The 23,304-nt window shown below is 34.9% G+C and overlaps 5 protein-coding genes across 6 annotated transcripts; 3 read left to right on the top strand and 2 right to left on the bottom strand.

The window, feature by feature from the left end:
- The first annotated feature begins 1,847 nt into the window (after nt 1-1,847).
- On the top strand, nt 1,848-3,148 carry LOC143914454 (trafficking protein particle complex subunit 13). The gene has a single exon (XM_077434672.1). It carries the CDS (start codon nt 1,928-1,930, stop codon nt 3,146-3,148), a length of 1,221 nt encoding a protein of 406 aa, XP_077290798.1. The 5' UTR covers nt 1,848-1,927.
- A 1,085-nt stretch (nt 3,149-4,233) lies between these two features.
- rdgBbeta (cytoplasmic phosphatidylinositol transfer protein 1) lies at nt 4,234-15,485 on the top strand. Of its 2 annotated transcripts, XM_077434104.1 has the most exons (8): nt 5,319-5,419; nt 5,688-5,836; nt 5,917-6,005; nt 6,149-6,156; nt 6,243-6,314; nt 6,398-6,652; nt 11,089-11,214; nt 12,887-15,485. In XM_077434104.1, the coding sequence occupies exons 1-8, from the start codon at nt 5,369-5,371 to the stop codon at nt 13,049-13,051; spliced, it is 915 nt and encodes a 304-aa protein (XP_077290230.1). In that variant the 5' UTR covers nt 5,319-5,368; the 3' UTR covers nt 13,052-15,485. The 2 variants fall into 2 exon arrangements, with proteins under 2 accessions (XP_077290229.1, XP_077290230.1); XM_077434103.1 differs by lacking the exon at nt 6,149-6,156 and having other exon boundaries at nt 4,234-5,419; nt 5,917-6,010.
- LOC143914365 (uncharacterized) lies at nt 9,607-10,857 on the top strand. Its single transcript, XM_077434558.1, has 2 exons — nt 9,607-9,807; nt 9,907-10,857. The coding sequence occupies exon 2, from the start codon at nt 10,269-10,271 to the stop codon at nt 10,776-10,778; it is 510 nt and encodes a 169-aa protein (XP_077290684.1). The 5' UTR covers nt 9,607-9,807; nt 9,907-10,268; the 3' UTR covers nt 10,779-10,857.
- On the bottom strand, nt 14,199-17,031 carry LOC143914019 (trypsin beta-like). Its single transcript, XM_077434102.1, has 5 exons — nt 16,809-17,031; nt 16,511-16,745; nt 16,332-16,438; nt 15,763-15,950; nt 14,199-15,699 (listed from the first exon to the last, which is right to left on the bottom strand). Exons 1-5 carry the CDS (start codon nt 17,029-17,031, stop codon nt 15,538-15,540), a joined length of 915 nt encoding a protein of 304 aa, XP_077290228.1. The 3' UTR covers nt 14,199-15,537.
- Nucleotides 17,032-17,083: 52 nt separating this feature from the next.
- Nucleotides 17,084-22,965, bottom strand: swi2 (Protein singed wings 2). The gene is made up of 9 exons (XM_077434101.1): nt 22,747-22,965; nt 21,851-22,090; nt 21,534-21,693; nt 19,616-19,775; nt 19,367-19,530; nt 19,050-19,232; nt 18,778-18,936; nt 18,077-18,277; nt 17,084-18,001 (listed from the first exon to the last, which is right to left on the bottom strand). Exons 1-9 carry the CDS (start codon nt 22,770-22,772, stop codon nt 17,822-17,824), a joined length of 1,473 nt encoding a protein of 490 aa, XP_077290227.1. The 5' UTR covers nt 22,773-22,965; the 3' UTR covers nt 17,084-17,821.
- Nucleotides 22,966-23,304: the final 339 nt, after the last annotated feature.

The raw sequence follows: 23,304 nt of genomic DNA, 5'->3' as shown, positions 1-23,304 counted from the left end.
ACATACATATGTACAGATGTTTTAAAATGTCTTACAGAAATAATTTTAAAAAGTAAAAGTAAGGATGAAAAATCAGAAGTTAATGGACTAAATACGAAAATGGAAGGTTCGAATTTATTCTTCTACCTGTGCTTCTTGATAAAACATACTGCAACAAAATGAGGTTTGAAGCCAAAATTGAAATTAAATCGTCAATCTCTTGTCTAACAGCATTTCGATGAACGTAGTCATGATACACGATTCCAAGATCCAATAAAATAATTTTTAAACAATTTTTAATGCGGCACTAGATGTTACTTTAGTGCAGGAATCGACAAACTTATTACTAGTCACCGGAGCCTGAGGGGGCCGTGTATTGTTCAAAGGTTGTAAATGCATTGTTAAAGGTTTGCCGAAAAATGGATAGCACTGTGACCTCTACTTATTACCTGCAAAGCAAAAACTCGTTGAATTATCAAATAACGATTTACATAAGTATGTATGTATGTGCATACATTCATATATCGAGAAGCAAATCTCTAGCCGACCAATATGTCAATGACTTTGACAAATCATTACCTAATCATTGTATTAAATTCATAAAACAACATTTACAAGAATTATATCCGAACATTTGGGTTGCTATGCGAATTTTGTTGACACTACCTATAACTGTAGCAAGTGGTGAACGTAGTTTTTCAAAACTTAAATTAATTAAAATTTATCCCCGGTCTACAGTGTCACAAAATAGACTTTCCAGTTTGGGAACTCAATCTATTAAAAATATTGATTTTTGAGATTTTGCCGAAAAAATGGCTCGGAAAGTTAAGAGGGCTGGACAGCAGTGCGTTGTCCATACAAACGTACTATACTTCTCCCTACCTCAATTATGGCACTAGAGAAATTATTTTTTAATATGCTATGGATATCCACCATTGGGGTGCATTTATCGTTTTATTTTTTTGATTAATTATTTTTTATAGGAGCTAGGAGCCGCCAAACATCTATAAAATCGCCTCTTTTTTACACCCACGAAAAGAGTCTAGTGTGGTTATTTAACGGTCGATTTTAAAAAAAATACGCCAATAGATGCACAGAAAATATCTTTCTCATACCGATGATGAAATTTTCTTAAAAATTGGTCCAGTTTTGGAGGAGAAATTAGTAGAATACGAAACCTCGATTTTGTCAATTTAAAACACGTTTTATCTGGTCGAAGCGCAACTGTCGCATTCACTCAATATATATATTGATATATATTGTCGCATTCACTCAATATATACATACACTCAATATATATATCGAAGAAAGGAACGGTAACAAAATTAAGGTTTCGGGTGTACAGCCCTCTTAACTTCTGAAATATAATTTTATTTATTTTTAACTCCACCAGTGGGGTCGGGAAACCTTGTTAACCACTTTCCTGCCGGTCCCAAGCCCGGTAAAAGGAGGATGGTAACCCATTTTTTAATATTTTTTACATACCTCCTTTACGTTTCACTTATTACAATTCAGGAAAAAAAATTGCCTCTTATCCGATCATTTTCATACTTTGCCATATTGCTCATTTTGGTCATCAATATAAGTAAATGGATCCTCCGCCATTATTCTAGGGGCGCTTAGAAAAAATTTGTCCGAGGCGCGATAGGGTGTAAGGCCGGCACTGACTATGGGTAGTGTATGTAGCTCGATGGATGGAATTTTCGGGTGCCAGATGATCCATAATCGACATTTTAGTGACTTGTGCGAGATTACTTTGCGCAGAATAATCACCCAACCGGTTTCACACAGATTTTGTCTATTTTACTATATTTTTTCATAATGGTCGCTAAAAATGCTGTTACGGCGCAGTAGTTGTAGCTGTCAAATTTGACAGCTGCCTCGTAGGTAGGCTTGCTGCTACAATTTCTTCAATTTAATTTTGAATTTGAGCGAAATAATCAGAAAAATGGATTTCAAAGACAGTAGTGAACATCCAGTGGCATTAAAAGTTATGAGATTGACTCGCCCAACTTTCATAAGTCCACAAATAGTGACATGCGATGCCAAAGATCTTCCTGGAAACCTATTGAACAATTATTTAAAAGACGACATAGTAGCAGTAAAGGGAATGGAAACCATGGCAGCCGGTCAATTTCTTTTGGTACCCCAGAGTTTTGGAAATATATATCTTGGTGAGACATTTTCGTGCTATTTGTGTGTGCATAATGAGACCAGACAAATCGTTAAGGACGTGTCGGTTAAAGCCGATTTGCAGACCAGCTCGCAACACATTCCACTGTCAACGCATCAAAGCAGATCAGTTTGTGCCGCTTTGGGACCCGATGACACAGTCAATGATGTTATCCACCACGAGGTTAAAGACTTGGGCACTCACATATTGATGTGTGAAATCAGCTATTTAACATCCCTCAACACGATGGCCTCTTTTCGCAAATTCTTCAAGTTCCAAGTGATGAAGCCGTTGGATGTTAAAACTAAATTTTACAACGTTGGTTCGGACGAAGTTTACCTCGAGGCGCACATTCAAAACATAACTTCGGGACCGATCTGCTTAGAGAAAGTATCTTTGGATTCGTCCCAACTTTTCAAAGCCACTTCTTTGAACATGGTTGATGGTGATAAGTCTGTGTTCGGCGATATGAACCTTTTACAACCGCAAGCTAGTTGCCAATATTTGTATTGCTTGGCTCCGCAGACGGCTCTCGCTGCCGATTTGAAGCAATTGGCTGCTACTAGAAACATGGGCAAGCTAGATATTGTGTGGCGGTCAAATTTGGGAGAAAGGGGCCGCTTACAAACTAGTCAATTGCAGAGAATGCCTCCTGATTGCGGTGATATTAGATTGACTTTCGAATCATTACCTAGTAAAGTTCTATTAGAAGTTGCGTTTGACTTCAAATGCAAAATTATCAATACGAGTGAGAGACAGATGGAGCTTATCCTGAAATTAAAGTCGACAGAGACTGCCGGTTTATTGTGGGCTGGTGTATCAGATAGAAAAATTGGAAATTTGGAGCCGGGAGCCACTACGATATTGTCGTTGTGTGCCTTTCCAATATCGGCTGGCCTTCAAACAATAACTGGCATTTCTTTAGTTGACAATTTCTTAAAGAGGACGTATGATTATGATGATATCGCTTCTGTGTTTGTAACTCAATTTTTTTAAATGGCGTTAGTTAAATAAGAATTAGTATTATATTATATTATATTTATAATCTATAACTATAGAATGAGGTAAATATGATGCATTTTCAAACTATGTAATATGTATTATATTTGTAATTTAATTAAAATAAAGCTTATCAAAATGTTTATGATATTTTTTTAGAAAAATCGAATAAGAGTAAACTGCCTCTTGATTTATGCCCGATTAATAGTCACCGGACCTAGCAGGTTGTATTGTTCAAAGGTTGTAAATGCATTGTTAAAGGTTTGCCGAACCTTTTTTACAAAGGATTTACAACAATGGAACAATGGAACAATGGATAGCACTTTGACTATCCGGTGTCTACTGATTAATGATCAAAAAATCTCCAAAGTACTACACGGTAAACGGACTACTAGTCATATGTGAACCAATCACAGGACAACCGGTCACTCTAGATCGGTCACACGTGATCACCCGTCACACTAAAACTGGTCACGAGAAAACTGGTCACACCCTAAAACTGATCACGAGAAAACTGGTCACATCCTAAAATCGGTCACGAGGAAACTGATTGACCAATTTTTGGGTACGACCAGTTTTCTCGTGACCAGTTTTAGTGTGACGGATGATCACGTGTGACTGATTTAGAGCGACAGGTTGTCCTGTGACTGGTTCACATTTGACTAGTAATCACCGAACCGTACTACACACATACAGGTCTACATCACGACATCGAAAGTCGAAAGATCGAAAAAGCAAACATCGGAAAGCAAAGATCGAAAATCGAAAGATCAAAAAAAAAAAATGGTACATGGTAAACGGTACATGCTCACGTACATACTCACTTAATTTGCGCGAGCAGGGTACAACAGGAACAAGAGGAACAGGCTTTTCCTCCCGTATTAATGTGCGCGCGCAGAATACGGGAGGAAAAGCATGTTCCTCTTGTTCCTGTTGTATCCTGCTCGCGCAAATTAAGTGAGTATGTGCCGTTTACCATGCACCATTTTTTTTGATCTTTCGACTTAAGATTGTAGGAATCTCGTCATCGCCATCGAAACATCTAGTGCGACGGAGAATACATTTCTCACGCTCAACCATTGACGTCATCTCAAGTCGAAGAACACCTGCATCCATTAAACCAAATCGAGTGGAACGACGCCAAACATTTGAGCATATTCCACCCCAACAAACCAAGCAGAACGACACAAAGTCGAAGAACACCTGCATCCATTAAACTAAATCGAGTGGAACGACGCCAAACATTCGAGAAACGTCCATCCTAAACAACAAACCACATTCCTCGCATAACTTGCACACGTAAACACCACGTGCACTTCTCGGAATCAATCGCCAAACACAGGTCACGTGGATCCCCAAAAACAATATAAAAGGAGGTCCACCCCAAACAACTTCAGTCGACCCACAGCAACAAGAGTCGACACACAGCAGCAGACCAGTCAACAGGCAGCAGCCACCATGACAGCAGTCGACATCCAGCATCTGAACAGCTACCACTACACTATCCTACAATGGAAGAACGCTTGCAACTCAGCTGAATGCCGAGCCAGCAACACACTGCCATATCCAGAGACATCTGAACAATGCCGGATCCAGAGCAACGACACATTGCAGATCCAGCGGCCATCACGACACCAAGTCAACAGCCAATAGCCGCTTCGAGAAAACTTCCTCAAATATTCTAATACACTTGTACAATATTTAGGCAAACAACTTAAAACAAGCACAACAGTGTTTCGTTAGGCTGGGATACGGTCAACACTACCTACCCCGCCTACAAGATCTTTCGATTTTCGATCTCTACCTTCCGATATTTGCGTTTTCTGTCGTTTAACATTCTGTCTCGTCACGTAGACCCGTATGTACATACCAAAATTAATTAATATACTGGCCATTTATTTGGGTAATTGGACTATTCGTCACATTGGGGTGGTCACAAAGACAATTTTTGCCATGAAAATCGCGAATACACAATATTTGGCACTCAAGTTCTCGTTACTATGATAGTTATCGTTAGTATGATGGACTTTTCGGCTGCCAGATGTTCCGTTATAGAGATTTTAGTGACTTTGTGACGAGTAATTTGTGACCAGTAATCACCGAACCTTTATTTGTTGCCAATTGCAGAGAGTTTATGGTGAGATAAAAACGCGTTTGGAACCAATTAAGCTGTCAAGCTTGTGTCAAAACAGTGTGGTGAATTTTATCTGAAGAGAAATGGTGCTTACAAAGGAATATCGGATCTGTATGCCCATCACCGTTGAAGAGGTACATTAACTTATTAATTAACTCGTCATCCTGTGGATTCATCGTCTTGTTTTCGATTTATTTTCCATATAATTTAGATCCTGAATTGATCAACCTTTCTGATATTCATTCACTGACTACTTTGTAGTGTATCTAATTTTAGCAATAGTGGAATGAGTCCAATTTACTTGTGTACTTAATATTATTAATGTGTGACAACATTGCTATATTGTAATAATACGACAGTGGGATCGATCAATATTTAATAATTCACTTAAATTTTTTCTAGTATCGCATTGGACAATTGTATATGATCGCTCGACATAGTCACGAGCAGTCAGATCAAGGAGAAGGCGTTGAAGTCGTCGCAAACGCTGAATGTGAAGATCCCGAACACGGCAAAGGTCAATTTACTGAAAAAAGGATTCATCTTTCTAGGTGTGCAATTGTAATGTAATATATTAAAAATACATTTTTAATGTACACATGTAAAATTATGTATACATATTTAATTCCAGTCGTTTACCATATTGGGTACAGTCGCTTATTCCAAAGATATTTTACGTTACCGAGAAAGCATGGAACTTTTATCCATTCACGATTACAGGTAATGTCTGATTATATACGTATATATTTTAGTTATGTATGCATGAAACTTATTGAACCGATTTTTTCATATAAAAAGCTACAGCCAATATTCCATTCTTTAATGATATAATTTTGTTGTTTCATGTTGACGTCATAAATTAGAATATACTGTGAGTATTGTAACAAAGTTATTAATATATGTATGTACATATTAAGATACAAAATACGTATGTTATATTTTTTTAATATGTTTTAGTGTTCGTTTATTCCTAAATTCAGCATATCAATACAAACGAAATACGAAAACAACAATGGATCCACCGAAAATGTTAGTGAATGCTTGAAGTTTTTAAATTAATATGCTATTAACATATTCCTGAAATAAGCATGTCGATTATGTGTGTGTTGCAGTGTTTAAATCTCACCGAAGAGCAAATGGAGGCGAGAGAGGTGGATTTTATAGACATTGCTTATGATGATATGAATCCGAAACATTATAAAGAGACCGAAGATCCGAAATTTTACAAATCGGCGAAAACTGGCAGAGGTCCGCTGGTCGAGGGCTGGCGAGATGATCAAGATCCCATCATGTGCTCTTACAAACTGGTCAACGCTAGATTCGAAGTCTGGGGGTTGCAGACCAAAGTTGAAGATTTCATACAGAGGGTAGGTTACACATACATACATACATATATATAATTATAGATAGATTATACTCGTATATATGTACATACTTTACAATTTATTATTTCGGAATCTATTGGAGGCAATTTTCAGAACATTTATTTCAAAATATAAAAGAAAAATTGAGGTGATGAAGTTACTTAAGAAGTTCGAATTCGTGTATCCAATTAAAACATGCTACTGTTATGTGGAATTGAACGATACAAGTAAAACTGTGGATAATTAAAATTTTACATACAGTACTCCGTTGTTATCTGTATTTAAAAATAAGAAAGCAATATTTTTTGCCGAGAGCATTGCTATTGCAATTTTTTAACATTCACCAAGCACTACTTCATTTGTAGTTACAAGCATTAAATCAGCCATTACGTAGATACATCTTTTAGATATTAAAAATTATTTTCTTATATTATTTTTTCCTAATACCTTTTTATTTTATTATTTCTTATTTATTATGTGAATCTAAGTACTGTTACACACTTTTAATACTGATCTTTGTTTTAAAAATTATGCTTAAAAGGATAATATGCTAAAATTGAACATTCAATTCACTACAAAATGTTAAAATGAAACATGAAAATCCTAAAATTGAAAAAAAGTAGGTCTACCATAAATAACAAAAATTTAATTTTATTGGTGTTGAGACATCTGTTGGGATTTTATAAAATTTATTTGTTTGATTCCATTGCATATTTTAACCATGGCTGAATCTGAATCTGAAGTCATGGCTTTTTGTAGCTTTGTCGTTAATAATAAGAACCCAAATTTCTTCCGGCTAGAAATCGTAAGTGAAACTAAGAAGAGGCTAGTAAAAATGCATTGATTCTTGACTCCCGTTTTGAATTAATTCTTTATTTAATATTGTATATATGTATGTTCCGGTGACCATTTTTTTCCCGAATACTGCCGGTACTTGCAGGATACCTGCTGTCGCCAGTTCGTGCAGGATAGGTGTGAACCAGTGCTAGTTTTAGGGGGGGGGGTGGGGCTGGATCGGGCGGCGCCTAAGGGCGCCAAATAAGTTAGGGCGCCGCATGATGCCCTAAAGGTGCTTTAAAATTTAAAATTAGAGCGCCAAAAGCCATACAAAATTTTAGATTAGAGCGCCAAAGGTGAAAGTTTTTTCTAAGAGTGTTTAAAAAAAATTGCCCGAAGGCGCCATTGGGTGTAAGGTCGGCACTGGTGTCGGCACAGACCTTTACTAGGACAGATACCCAAAAAACCACTACTGTCCTGGTAAAATCAGTCACGAATGGTCACCTTAATGTATGTATGTGAATTTTTAATTACTGATGAACGTGGTACGTCTTCGAAACAAGAGTGTGTGTATGCAGATCTGAATGTATCTGAAAAAAAAAACAATGTATGCAGATCTGAGGGGCAGTGTTTTTTTTTATCATGTTTAGGTAAAGTGATTAGATATTTTTCGTTACAACGCGGGAAACGTGTTGTGACAAATCACTTCAAACTATGGAGGATGAACGAATGAGACGACTGGCATGTTAATGCACGTGTTTATTATATGACAGCTGAAGACAGAGTGAGTAGTAGCTCTCCGAACCCAGCCGAGTTGGTTCCCACTCGCAGGAAGGCAACCAAACTCGACCATGTCGTATAAGCGAGCCGCCACAAAACTATTGAGTGGCTGTGCGTACATGAGTAAGGGCGAAATTACACAGGGGGAAGAACGGCACGTCGTGTGCTTTTCTCCCCGCTGTAGGGATCTCTTACATTCCTTCAAATATGGGATACACCGTTATCGATCACTGTCAAGCAAGAATACAATTTTACCGAAAACACTCCAGGGGATGATTTCGGGACGGTGCGTGCTGGGCGTGCCATGAATCTGTGTAAGACACGCCACATTTTTTCGCACGTTTTAAACTATCTAAAATAAATCATGTGCCACGTTCATCGCTGTGTGTTTGCGCCCTAACCCAGTGCTGCCAACTTAAAACCTTGCGATAATATAGAACGCTAAATTCCTATTTCTCCGTGAGGTGGAGACAAAGTTATTAGAAGGGGGATTTGCTTGTGTTTTTTTAGACATACATAATTATGTACATCATGGTAATTGGATTATTACGCGATCGCCCAAAAGACAATTTTTGTCATGAAAATCGCGAATACGGAATATTTGGCATTTGAGTTCTCGTTAGTATAGGGCTGCCATACGTCCCGGTACACCGATACATGTCCCGGTTTCGAGTTCTGTGCCCCAGTGTCCCTGTCCGAGAGTCATTTGTCCCGGTCGATTTAAAATTACGCATATTAAAAAAATATTTTCCGATAATATTGTTCCGTTCGGTGATTATTGGCGGAATAGTCCGTTTACCGCATATAAAAGATAGGATGGTGGGCATCCGCTTTCGAGTGTCGGTGTTGCCAGTGTGCATGCGCCTATCAATATTAGGCATTATGTATGTATATAATGTCTAATATTGATATTATAATAAGTAATTGGATTATTAGTCACATTACGATCGCCCAAAAGACAATTTTTGCCATGAAAATCGCGAATACACAATCTTTGGCACTCAAGTTCTCGTTACTATGATAGTTATCGTTAGTATGATGGACTTTTCGGCTGCCAGATGTTCCGTTATAGAGATTTTAGTGACTTTGTGACGAGTAATTTGTGACCAGTAATCACCGAACCGACTTTTCGGCTGGCAGATGTTCCGTTATACAGATTTTAGTGACTTGGGCGAGCGCTTTGTGGGCAATAATCACCGAACCGTACATCATATGGGAAACGTCACTCACATGAGAAAAATACCAATTTGAATTCACATTCACGTCCCGATTTTAACGGAAATAGAAATCTGTATACAATCTATATATATATATATTTGGGGTGACTAAAATATATTTCATCATGCGCTTCCCAAACGTTCGCGGCGCCTCGCTTGGGAAGCTCTGGTGTTGTTGTTTATACACATAGTGACAGTTGACCTAAAATACAACAGAACTCATTCAGGCTATCCATATTTTATTCTCTTTCTGTGGGCTGCAAATTCCAATTTGAAAGTTTTCCATAAATGTGTGGCGTAACTGTTGCGCCACATCTACGTATCTACATCTATATAATACCGAAACACCTCTATGAAAAACTTGTGAAGTGAATAGTGAATAGTGTATAGTTGATTCAATTTATTTATGTGCTCTGTTTAAATAATAATAATTTTGTAAAAATTATATATTATTATTTGGCGCTCTCAATTTTTTTTTTTTAGGTTGGTATAAATAATATCAAATCTAAATCTAAAAAGTAAATTTGTTTGATTTTGTATATATATATTTTCAAGTTTTATGTTTAATTCAAGCCGAATATTTCTAGTGTGGTAATTAAATTCATTTTGTAACCATAAAATAATCGGTTCCTGTTTTATCAACACCAACGGATCCAGTAGTGTGAAATGTTGTGGTTGGAATGGATGTTTTATCAACCTACATACATTTAAGGAGATATGAAACATTTTCACATGTTCCCTCGATGTTTGGTTATTGATAACGTACGGTTGTGTAATGTAAACAAGTATTTTAGATATTGGTTTTCTGGTATCGAAAAATTTATTTAAATATACGGGGCGTCAAAATGGCAGATCAAGTAATCACCACCCAGCCGAAAAACCCCAGAGAAGATGCTGGAATTGTCGAAGAAGCGATTCCGCTAAAAGTCGAAGAAGCAGTACCAGATCCGGTATCATTAGAGGATGTAAATCCTAAAGTGGATGTTGAGAGAGCCGAGTGTTGCGAGTGTTGGCGTCGGTTCAAGCGTGGCTGTCGTGGAATTCATTGTTCGTCGGATTCGTGTAACTGTTGTGCCAACACGGACCCAGAAGCTTGGGAGGACTTGTTTTGGTGTTGCCTTTCAATCTTCAGGTGGTCGGCTTTCACCGATTGTTGGAATTGCTGTGTCGAGTGTGGCGAATATTGCTCTGAATGCGGGGTGTTTTGTGCCAATTGCTGTCTCAATAGTTGTACAGAGTGTGCCAATTGCTGTTGGAGCTGTGCTGGCGGTTGCGCAAAGTGTCTCTGTCAGAGTGATTGCTGCAACGGCTTGGACTGTGGAGACTGTTGCGAAGGGCTCGATTGTTTTGATTAGTTTGTAAAATAATTTAATGTATTTTTTTTAATGATCTACTGTAGTATACTTAATTTGCATAGGAATAAATGAATTATTCAACAATTTATGTGTATTATTTTAATTACCTGGTATACACATAATGCATCAAAGGGCTAGGTACGTGCTATTCTTTTTATATATATGTATATATATATATATATATATATATATATATATATATATATATATATATATATATATATATATATATATACATATATGAAATACATAATTTAGTTAAAGATAATAGTTATGTATGTTGACTTAATATTCCTATTGTTATTTTTAGTGCATCCGAGATATACTTTTGCTGGGACACCGACAAGCGTTTGCTTGGGTCGATGATTGGGTTGAGATGACGATCGATGATGTGCGTGTTTACGAAGAGGAAATGCATTCTAAAACCAACGATAAGGTATCGTAGAAAGTATTTGTTAGTTTTTCTACTTCTTAATGTTGTGTGATGTTTCTTAAATCTTGCAGTCATATGGTAAAAATTTGAACTAAAACAAAGAGTCAAGAGATTTCTTTTACAAGGCTCTTCTATGTTTCGCTTCGCTCATTGGTCTGACAACATATTTATATTAAGTATGGCAAGGAGTGGTCTCCGTGACGAGTCAGAATGTTAAATTACAGAAAACACAAATATCGGAAGGCAAAGATCGAAAATCGAAAGATCTTAAGTCGAAAGATCAAAAAAAAAGGTGCATGGTAAACTTTACATACTCACTTAATTTGCGCGAGCAGGATACATCAGGAACAAGAGGAACAGGCTTTTCCTCCCGTATTAATGTGCGCGCGCAGAATACGGGAGGAAAAGCCTGTTCCTGTTGTTCCTGTTGTACCCTGCTCGCGCAAATTAAGTGAGTATGTACCGTTTATCATGCACCCTTTTTTTTGATCTTTCGACTTAAGATCTTTCGATTTTCGATCTTTGCCTTCCGATATTTGTGTTTTCTGTAATTTAACATTCTGGCTCGTCATGTAGACCCGGCAAGAAGATACCATCTCGCCCAAGTTATTCGATGCGGTACTCGAGGGAGTTTTTAGGAACTTGGAATGGGACACAGCAGGAGTATAAATCAACGGTCACTTCTTGAATCATCTTCGGTTCACAGACTATATAGTTTTAATAGCTCGCGATCCAGCTGGCCTACAGACTAATACAGCTGGACAGGGAAAGTAGAAAAGTAGAATTAAAAATTAACGTAGATGAGACCAAACTAATGTTCAACAGTTATTGTATGCCTGATAAGCATCTCATTAGATGATAAACCAGTAGAAGTAGTAAATAATAATCTATATTTAGGTCAACTTATTGACATGTCCGGTAGTAAAGATGAAGAGATAAAGACACGTTAAATTAGGATGGAGTGCATTTGGACGAATGAATGTTGTTTTTAAATCAAAAATGCCACTCTACCTGACAAAAAAGATCTTCGATCAATATGTTTAGCCAGTGATGACGTATGGATGTGAAATTTGGAAACTGAATGCCAAGATGCTACACTAAGTCCAATGCACTCAAAAAAGTATGGAACGCTGTATGCTCTGCATAACGAGGAAAGACAGTAAGCGGAACATGTGGGTGAGCAGTATGACAAGGGTAGTGGACATATTGGATATAGTAAAGAGATTGAAATGGAAATGGCACGTGGCTAAAAGAATGGAAGAAATGTAGACAAAAGAAATGCTTGAATGGTACCCGAGAGAATGCAAAAGAGTAAAAGAAAGACTGCAGGGAAGATGGGTAGACGAAATTAGAAAAATGAGTGTGGTGAGATGGATGAGAGTTACGCAAAACAGAGACGACTGGAAGCGTGTTGGAGAGACCTTCATCTAGCAGTGTATGGTGAATGGCTGTTAATGATGATGATGATGAATTGTCATTGATATACTGCATATTTCGGATTCTAAATGTCCATATCTCGAATGTCTCGTCCAATACACATATCGTGCTCTGTGAGTTTGGATTGCTAAAGATCTTTGACTTTGAGTGGGTTGTAAAAAAAATGAAATATTTTGCCTACGTATCTATGTATGTACATAATTTTATTTGTTAATGTTTCGAATACTTTGATTATTAGATGAAGGCAGCTTTGGATGCGGCAGTGGATGTGGAAAGCAGTGGAGCAGCTACGCCTAAGACACCGACTCTGAGCGGCTCATCCAAAGGTCCAAGTACTCCAGCTACTCCAATAACTCCCAAAAGTCCTTCACAAGAGGCCAAGTCTTGGTTTTCTTGGTCATAAACATTACTCGTGTCATTTTTTGCATATCAACTTTATATGTATAAGTCTCTTAGAATCCACATGTGATTGGGTTAGCACCAAAATATATATGTATTTGTTGAAAATATGAAATGAAGTTCCTTGTTTTGTTTGTCACGTTAACGTTTAAAATTTTCGACTCGAATAGTACTCGACTCGAAGTACAAATATGATGTAATCGAAATATTACCTTATAATTGTTTGAAAATATGATTCAAATATATACATATGCTTAATTTGTATTATATAGAAGGCAGATTGATTGATTTTAGAGTGTTTTAAAGGGATCAAAATACTGTAGATGCAATTTTGTCACGCTGCTTTCGCTGAGGCCTATAAGTTTTCATGCATAGGAAGCTTAAAATTTATATTGCAATATTATAACAGTGATATTTTCGAATGTTTTGTAGTATTTAAAAAAGAATAACATACTCGTGTTTACAATTATGGACTGTCATAGTGCTTAAATCTCAATAATCACGAAATGGAAGTGCAATCGAAATGATTGCACAAGTAATGTGTTCAATTTGTGTCGTCTATAAAAAGTGTATGTATGTGTAATCGTAAGATTCAATTTAACGGCAATATTATTATAAACATGCTTTTTGTGGGATTTTTTTTTTAGATAATATGTGATGTCTGTTAGATTTGAATAGACTTTATACGTAGATGACGCATTCATTTTTGGCGATGTAAACTTCAATTCTATAAAATTTGGAAGCTGTACTTTGTTCCTATGAGCGTCCTCGATATATAATAGTTATTCAAAGAATATGGTGAAGAATTGCAGTAGTGTCATTTTTAAACTTGCTTCTTAAATTAATTTGACTTAATATACATATCTATGTAATATGTCTTATAACTTTTTTCTGTAAAGTTTATGTACAAATGTTTTTGATGGAGTACAAATATGTATATGCATATGTTAAATCAGTCTCGTTAAACAAAGTCTATTTTTAATTATTATATATAAGTCGAACTGATATTTCTTCTACATGATATAATTTATAAAACTGTTACAATATAACATTTTTTTTAAAAATACTTCATTTGTTAATGTTATATTTGTATACAAATATTTATATTATGATGCTCAAAAAAAAAAAAGTTTTGCACGCGTTTGTTCTTTCATTAGAGAATTTTAATAGCAAATTATCAATGATATAATTCAAAGATGTACACACATAATATGTAAGTTAAAATAGATGCATAGCTGAACCAAAGTTAAACATTTTTTTATATCTGGTTTTTGGTTTGTAACATCATTAGAAATGGTTTGTGGTTTAATTTTGTAAGTCTTATTTTTCGTCCTTCATGAGTAATAACACAGTAATAATAAAAAAGAAATACCGGAGTAGATACTTATCAATCTTTACAAATTTGAGCCACTAAATTCGAATATGACAGTGATTTTTGTTGCTTTTCTATAGTTTATAAAATAAAAACGTTTAAAAAATGCGCAATCTTTACAGGTTTTTGACTTGCAGTCTTTAACTCAAAATCTAGTATTGCTGTGTCAAAATTAAGTATTAAAATCAATAGTCAGATGTTTTTTTTATATTGATTGTGTTTTTTTATAGCTTTAAAATACTTTTAATTAATTATCTAGCCAATTTTATAAGTCAAAAATATACTTTTTTTTTTACACATTTTTTCTGTAATATGAGCTATTTCGAGATTTTTTCACTTTACCATGTTTATGAGGATTGATTTTTATCTCAATATATATATATTTTTTTTATATAAACGTACTAATCTGAGCGGTAAATGATTTTAAATCGAGTTAAAAAATTTAAAAAAAGAGGCAAGAATGGAAATTCCTACGCTTGAAGCGCATCATTCGATCTCACTTGCTCACGAGCGATGAGCGGCCCTAACTAGAACATTTCATAATGTAATTTTTAAACACGCTTATCGAGACAGCTACAAAATTCATCGTCATATTCGAATTCAGTGGGTCAAACTTAGTATAGATTGATTAGTTACCGCTTCGGTAAGTAAAAAAAGGTGACTTTTTGTTGCTCAGTGTAATTTAAAAATGGTCTGCTTTTAAACCGAGCATTATTAGTCAGTAAATAGAAAAAATAATTAATATCATGTTCTTCAAAAATTTTAGCATCTTAAAAACTAAACAAAAAACAATTTGCTTTTGGTTCAATGGGTTTATTTTAAATTGGTTTGAAATCGGCTTGCATCTTCGGTTCATAATTTCAATATGCTACTAACGTTGTTTAACACTTTTATTCTTATAATAAAAATTGTATTATTTTATTCTTGTATTAAACCTATTTATTATTTCTATTGAAGGCGAAATATTATATTGATAAATGCATAAATTTACTAATAAGGAAGTAATACTGTTTAACAATGACATTCTTATATCGTTTGAATAATAAAATCACCATTTTTTTACATCACTTTATTTGTTCGCATATTTTTGCATATAATACTCATATGAATTGTGCATTTCAGCCACTTATTAGCGTTTCTTTCATGATATTGTTTATCCAATCGATGTGGGAGGCCACCCTCGCGTACACACCAGGCAGGGAATCTACACCGCATCCCGTTCCGAAGCTGACTACGCCCTCCACTATTCCGTCGCAGATCATCGGAGAACCGGAATCACCCTAAAATAGCTCCGGTCACTCTTTTGATCATTAAAAACACTCGACAGTTGAATTTATACATACTTGACAAGCGTCGCTGTTGTTTCCCATTGCGCATATCATTCCGCTGCCAGGTTTCGGTGCTATGTATTTTCCGAGAAGCTCTTCACACTCTTCTTCGGAGACTATGTCGACGGTTGCTCTTTTCAATTCGTGATATGGAATCGGATCGTCACTGAAAGTAGCGCCGTATCCGTATATACTGCAATCGCCTGTATTAAATCATAAGTATAAAGTAATATGCTCATATATAGTAGAAGGGTGACCGTAAAGAAGTCGAAAATATCAGTGGCGTGCGGTAAAATATCTCCCCCCGTCGTACATCCTCCCTTAATTTGCGCGAACAGGATACAACAGGAACAAGAGGAACAGGCTTTTCCTCCCGTATCCTGCGCGTGCACATTAAACAAGGCTGTATGACAAAAAGAGAGATAATTTAAGAGATAATGCACCCTTTTTTTGATCTTTCGACTTAAGATCTTTCGATTTTCGATCTTTGCCTTCCGATATTTGCTTTTTCGACCTTTTCACTTTGGGTGCCGTGAGGCAGACCCATAGTAGAATATTATGAATATATTATATTTGTATGTTACCTGTCAATCCAAACATGCTTTTCGGCAGTACATTTTCAGATGAAATGTTTAAGTTGTAGAAGCCTTTGGTCAATTTTAGTAAAGCAATATCGTGTGCACTGGTTTTTCTGTTGGTTAATTTTTGAGTTCATATTCAAACTGATGATTTCACTCTGACTGATTATTGTTGTATATGTTACCTGTTGTATTTAGCGTGTACGTATATTTTCGACACGGGAGATTTGGTGAAAACTTCGTTGATTATATTATCATTACTCAAATGCAGATTGTCTAGATGTAGGGAATACTCTTTGGCTTGTCCGTCTTGGACGCAGTGAGCGGCCGTCAACGCCAAATTCCATCTTATCAGAGTGGCTCCGCATAGGTGTTGTTTAGTCGTTATATTCTTCAGAGAAAGCACGACAGGAAACTCCCCTGCGATTGATTTGTATATTTGAAGTTATAATTAACAATGTTTTTTTAATATATTTTAAATACCTTTCGGAACAAGCTCCCCTCCGACTATTCTTCTGACTCTGCCCGCGCTGTTAATTGTGAAAATTAAGCACAAACCGAATGCTAACACAGCGAGATTGAATGCACTGCTTTGGGATGGCATTATACGTTGATCGAATGTCGTTAGTGGTGGAAGACTTAAAGATAGGACCAGACGAGTCTTCAATATATAAGAGGCTACATTGTGCATTAATTTAGGCATCATTATGACAAACAGCTGATCAAACGTATATAAGAAGTAATTAAACTTCACTAATGTATATTTAAAATGTTTTATTTTACATAGTTTTACATGCATAAAAAGTTCACAAAAAGATTTGATTATAATTATTATAATACATTCACATAGTATATGGAAAATCATTGTATTCTTTATACTATCAAATGGTATAATCCCATGTCTTGCGTATTTATCATAAATAATATGAGTGTACACTGCATTTTTGTCAATTAACAGATTGCTTAATGACGTTTGGGATAAATCGGCATCATTCTGTACTTTGAACCTCATTCCTTTATCAGAACAGTTGAGTCCGTTGTATTTACGATTGACTAAATAGTCATTTACTGATCGTTGCTGTTAAGAAGAAGACTTTTTCCTGACAGTTAAAAACCAAATCAGTGGTTCTTAACCCTTATCTAGTTCACGACATCTTCTGAATCATTTAAAATCTACACATCCTTGATAACAATGCTTGTTACGTACCTCAATTTAAAAATTAAAAAATTCGAACAATAAGCGATATCCTTTCAAATTATTTTAGAATTGTACCCCCAAGTGTTTTAAAAATAAAAACTTTTTGAAATAAATTCGTACAAATTAGCTATTTCAAAACAGAGAAAATGCGTTTTAAGTTGAAATTTTTTATGAGCCTTTTTTTTTATAGAAATGTCAATAAAATGCCTTAAGAATTAAAAACTATTTTATTTTTATACTGATCCTATGAGTCTATGAACGATAATGGGTTAAGAATTCCTGATCAGATCGTTTCAAATCAAGGTATTTTGGAAGATATCCATGGAAGGCGACCCGTCTTCTTGAAATAGTAATAATCGTAGCAAAATTTTCCCAGAATCAATATGATCGAAGTAGCCAGGAATATGTTCACCATGTCTATAACGTTTAACTTTTCTTCTATCTTTCTGCATATTGTAGTGCGTGATAGCGTACTGATCTGAAAACATTTGCTAAATATGTTGAACTAATTAAATATAATAATTAAAATTGATAATTACATATGATAGCATACTAGTGCTTTAGATATTTCCGATTGATTTTTCTCTCTGCATCTTATATCCTTTATATCTCCTATTATAAGATTATGTCTCATGAGGAATTCTTGATACTTTGGTGTGAAATGGCAGTTGCACTTCCATGGATTGTTGCCAAGGAAGATTCTGATTGCATTATTATTATTCCTCAATGCACTGTCGAAAAAGTATATCGGCAACTGAAATTTTGATTTATTTTTACTAGGAAGGCCTAACAGGTAAACCCCGATGCGACTTCCTAGCCAATTACAAACATTGCAGCATTTTCTTTACATAAATCGCTGAATTTCGAGATGCTGATGAACACGAAATTAACTTTTAATTAATTAATTAATTAAAATATCATAGAGACATCTATGGATTTAGACTTGTACATAAATTTTTACATATTGTACATAAATCAAATTCAGATATTGGTGACATAGTGGGTAGGATGGTTTTTGCGAATTTGATGGAGGAACCGTTTCAACAATGAAAACAGATAAATTGGCAAATTCTAATAGGAAACGATCGACTTGGCGAAACGAACGATCCAGCAGCATAAAATATTAGCACGGGATTGAACCCAGTAACCTCTCGGTGCTTAACATAAACGCAACCACCGATCTATACTGCTGGCTAATTTAATTAAGTAATCTTTCGTCACTGATTTGAATTCAATTAATTGTAACTGGATTACGTGTGATAAATTGTTGCCGCGGAGGCTCAATATCCGAAAGTTCAACATCCAATCTGATCCTTCCAAAGGTCTAACGCTGTTCAAAACATTGTCATCGAGGTATACATCTACTATCTTTCTGTATGCACTGTTCTGGGCCAGAGGATGAAGTTCGGATATCTGAAAAATTATGATTTGCATAACATTTGTATGTGCAAAAATTATAATATTGCGGAAATTGTATAATGAATTTGTTTGAACAGGTGTACTGTGAGATGAGAAATATCCTGTACATTGTTTCCTTGTAGAAGCAGAATGGTGGTCATTGTGGGAAGGTTCGTTGGTATAGTTAGAAGACCTCTGTGTCGACAGTCGGCCGTTGCCAAAGGTAGGAGACCACCTCCAGGTACTTTAGCATTATTGACTAGGTTGGATAAAGTGCAAGAGCATTCTTTGGGACACTCGTCGTGTAGTATCTGTAAACAGGTATGAGAATTAGTTGAATTAATAGTGATAGAGTTTGAAATGCGCTAGTTAGAACATTACATTAGTTATCGGAACAACTTCTAAACATATCATTATCATATGAAATAAAAATAAGTAGCCGAACCTTTAGAATACTCATCACTGTATGAATCGGTTTTCCTGGGTACATGTTTCCTTGACAAGTTAGTTTATCATAATCGACTATTCTTGACTTGGCCAGGAGTTGTGAGCTGGTATTGAGGTAGGCCAACCATTGGAGTCTCGTGTCACTGCAGTTCCATCGGTTATCTGATTGCAACGGCATGGTAGTGTTTGAATTAGAGAAAAATCAATAGATCTAAAGCCAACAAAAGGTTGTAAACATTATACACACTGTGGAGAAAAACACTTTTCAGGGTCGACGACGAGCTGATGAAGTCGGGATGAATGGTTGTGAATAAGTTCTCTTGAAGGTCCAAATCTTCCAGAGCGGCCAAATTAGACAAAAGGTTTGTCCGCAGGGTCAAGTTGGTCAAACGGTTCAAATACAATCTCTAAAATATTTAACGTACATATACATATTAAATTGCATGATTTTTTTTGAAGCATATACATAGTTTAGGGCTTTTAGGTTGGAATGAATTATATATAGGTATGAATGTATTTTGGTATTCTATGTAGTATGTTCAAGTAACTATTTTTATATGGATGCAAAATATTAAAATAAAAATAACATAAAAATATGACTACTAAATAAATGGCCTCTATTATTATTTTTTTTTTCAATAATCAAAATAATCGCATATTTTTTTTATACTGGCAATACTATATGCCAGGCAGTGGTAGTTTATCATACATTGAAAATAAGCGCTCGCTTGGGGCCCCCGAATCTTTGGGGCCCGAAATGGGCCTTTGCTACCAAAATTTACAACTTACAAATTATTATCATTGTCCGCAAGTTAGTAAGTGAATAATAAATGAAATTAATACTTATTTTATATAGTATTTTAAAATAGTACCAATTTTATTCCAAAAGCTGTTGGTTTTTGAAGTACATATAGTAAATAAATAAAAAAAAAAATGGTTTTGTAAAATCCTAATGAATAACTATATACTGAAAAGAATTGTCAAAAACGATGATATCAATTTTTTTTACTGAAGTGGGGGCCTCAAATTTCAAATACGCCTGATTTACTTGATCCGCAACTGATGCCAGGGCCGCGAAATTCAAAATTTACCGACTCAGACTTTATCTTATGATTCGAATCCAACTTGAACGATTTTAGTAACATAGACTTTTTTGCTAACGTATAAAATTATTAAAATTCAATTTATTAGTGGATTTACTTCAATAAAATTGGCACATACCGTAGTTAAGAATATAAAGAAAAAAATAAAAAGGAGTTTGAGTCGGTTGATTTTTACATACCTCCTTTACGTTTTACATGGTTTTCGTGTTAGTGGTCATTTTTATCTCTTATCCGATCGTTTTCATACTTTGCCATATTGCTCATTTTGGTCATCAATATAAGTAAATGGAGCCTCCGCCATTACGATGGTGCAAATATATCGTGTAAGACGCGTTTGTAATTTGCCCGCCGACATTCTATTTGACGTTTACGGTTGACGTTTGTTTGTTAGTTTTAAACATAGATGGCGATAGTGAAAAAAAAAATATTGGTGTTTTTATTCAAAATAACAATTTTATATACAAATTATAGAAGAGGTATGTTTTTAAAAAACTTGTTTTTTTACGATATCGACTCCGTTTGAAATGTGTCGACTCCGCGATTCCGACTCCGACTCCACAGCCCTAATTATGTGACTTTTTCACAATGACAAATATAAAATAAAGTAAAAATAACTATGTGACTTTTTACAATGACACTTGGACTTTTTTTCAAAATATGTAAATATAATATGAAAACTTTTTCTATTGTACACATTCTATAAATAAATATAGAATTGCTCATTTCAAATATATGTACATATGTTGTATGTAGATGATTGGTAGATCTAGTCTTAGTCTACATATTCGGTGTATTTGAATAATTATTATGCACTAATATGGTCTAGATTTCTAGAAAGTTTTAGGAAAAACATTCTACTATAAATAAACTGGTGCTTGATATGCATCAAGCGTAGGTATCCTTCTATGATTTCCATGATCTAATTTCTAGAGCTAATGAGACATGGTCTCACTTATAAACTAACGAACATGCTTATATTATATAATATTCGAATAATATTATGGAAGGTAATATAATCATTTACTTGTTTAAATAAATTTGTTGAATAAAATATTATCATACCTTTAAAAAGAAGGCTTTGTATGGAAAATCATCACTAAATGCGACAAACGACGAATTGACAACACTCAATGTTTCCACATAGGGGAAATGGTGGAAAATCATCGACGGCGATAGACACTCATCAGGCCATCCAGCGATCGTCAACACTCGAACTGAATGGCTTAAATTATTAATATAAAAATTAAATCAACCAGAGTAATATTATTGTGTATATTGTATTCGCGTTCTCGAAATCACAACATGTATGCAGATAAGACGGTGTATTTTTCTAGAATCCTTATTTGTTTTGGTATTAATTGATCAACAGAGCAACTTACTGAATCGTATTCATCCAACGTGTTTCTATACCGTCGACACAGGTGAGATTTTGTCCATCGTCATCTTCGTAAAAACACTTGGCATATTGGTATTCAACATTATTGCGATCGAAAGTGTTGAAGAAGTGCGACGAAGGATACTGAGTGCACTCAATTATCATTTGCTGGTCTTCTTCGGGATCCGTTCCGAATACGAAAACACCGAATGTCGACATCGATATTAAAAAGAAGCATCTGAAGCTGAAAATTTACATTGCGGTCATTGGTTTTATTGTTCTTGGCATGACGATATGATCTCGGATTGATTTGTAAGAAGATTAGTATGCGGTTTACCATTGAGCATGAGATGCGTTCAAAACAGGATGGGATGCACAATAAAACGTAAGTAATACTAAAACTAGTTTTATCCACACGAAAAAATGACCAAAACAATTAGTACTGACGTTGAATATAAAGTCATCGAACGTATGATTTGTTTGCGATTTTTAAATAGATTTTTTTATTTAGTTGAAAAATTTACAAGTTTACGTATTTATTTCGGACGTGTTTGCGGCGATGTATTTACGATAATTTACACTAAAATGTAATGTCAATAAGTTTGAATTTAAACGTTCTGTAATGGAGGCCAATTGCATGCGGGCTTTTGACGAGAAAATTGACGATAATCGAATTAGCATAGTGGTTATTTTTATTTAATAAAATCTGTGCATGGATGTGAAATATTATATTTAGTTGGAAAATATTTACTTAAAATGTGTTTAAGTTAACCAATGTGTTTATAAAGATATTCTTAAGCATTGAAGTGTGCTTAAAGAAAGTAAAAAAAAATATTAATAAAATATAATAATGACATTATTAAAAATATAAAACAAATTATTTATGTACAAATGACTTACAGAGTTTTTCTTAGTTCCGAATACATTTTCGCACAGAATCCTGAGTTTATTTTCAATGGAAAATTTTTCCAATTTAGCCGATCGATTAGAGCTAACTTTCAGCTAACTTTTTCACTAGAAATATTTTTTTTCCAATAAAAAAGCAGACGACGAAACTCCAACACAGCCGATTTCAGTCGCAGCTCTCGCTGTACTATTTTACACGGCATCGACTTGCTCGAAGATATTGACCTTGTACTGATTTTACAACGATTTTGGCGATGTTAATAACAAAATTCAACATTTTATGCATTTTATTTGTACAAATATTAAATAAAAAATCGAAAGCCTCTATTTGAATGGCAGGAATTTTTCCTGTGAAATTGGATTATTTATGAAACGTTATGTTCGATGTTAATTGAATTTATTTGAATAAAAAAATACTGATTTGAAATCTTCGTAGTATAAAGAATTTGTACAAGGGAAAAATTTTAAGAAAATGTATTTTTATTTTCAATTCTATTGATGGAATAAAATATTATAAAAATTTGGTGTAAAATGTGAAGATAATTTAAAAAA

Source organism: Arctopsyche grandis, chromosome 7, assembly GCF_051622035.1.
Source record: "Arctopsyche grandis isolate Sample6627 chromosome 7, ASM5162203v2, whole genome shotgun sequence".
Taxonomy (NCBI): domain Eukaryota; kingdom Metazoa; phylum Arthropoda; class Insecta; order Trichoptera; family Hydropsychidae; genus Arctopsyche; species Arctopsyche grandis.
The sequence above is the reverse complement of the archived record's forward strand: the minus strand, read 5'-3'. Positions and strand labels throughout refer to the sequence as shown.

What these genes read in the sequence shown, in the direction of transcription:
- LOC143914365 (XM_077434558.1), top strand. Translation starts at nt 10,269, where the DNA reads ATGGCAGATCAAGTAATCACCACCCAGCCGAAAAACCCCAGAGAAGAT.
- LOC143914019 (XM_077434102.1), bottom strand. Translation starts at nt 17,031, where the DNA reads ATGATGCCTAAATTAATGCACAATGTAGCCTCTTATATATTGAAGACT. An exon ending in GTACACGCTAAATACAACAG is followed by an intron (nt 16,439 to 16,510) that starts GTAACATATACA and finishes ATTAACCAACAG; the next exon opens with AAAAACCAGTGCACACGATA. An exon ending in ACAACAGCGACGCTTGTCAA is followed by an intron (nt 15,700 to 15,762) that starts GTATGTATAAAT and finishes GAGCTATTTTAG; the next exon opens with GGTGATTCCGGTTCTCCGAT.
- rdgBbeta (XM_077434104.1), top strand. Translation starts at nt 5,369, where the DNA reads ATGGTGCTTACAAAGGAATATCGGATCTGTATGCCCATCACCGTTGAA. An exon ending in AAAAGGATTCATCTTTCTAG is followed by an intron (nt 5,837 to 5,916) that starts GTGTGCAATTGT and finishes ATTTAATTCCAG; the next exon opens with TCGTTTACCATATTGGGTAC. An exon ending in TTGAAGATTTCATACAGAGG is followed by an intron (nt 6,653 to 11,088) that starts GTAGGTTACACA and finishes TGTTATTTTTAG; the next exon opens with TGCATCCGAGATATACTTTT.
- LOC143914454 (XM_077434672.1), top strand. Translation starts at nt 1,928, where the DNA reads ATGGATTTCAAAGACAGTAGTGAACATCCAGTGGCATTAAAAGTTATG.
- swi2 (XM_077434101.1), bottom strand. Translation starts at nt 22,772, where the DNA reads ATGTATTCGGAACTAAGAAAAACTCT. An exon ending in CAGTGATGAGTATTCTAAAG is followed by an intron (nt 19,233 to 19,366) that starts GTTCGGCTACTT and finishes ACCTGTTTACAG; the next exon opens with ATACTACACGACGAGTGTCC. An exon ending in GCGGCAACAATTTATCACAC is followed by an intron (nt 18,278 to 18,777) that starts GTAATCCAGTTA and finishes TCAAAATTTCAG; the next exon opens with TTGCCGATATACTTTTTCGA.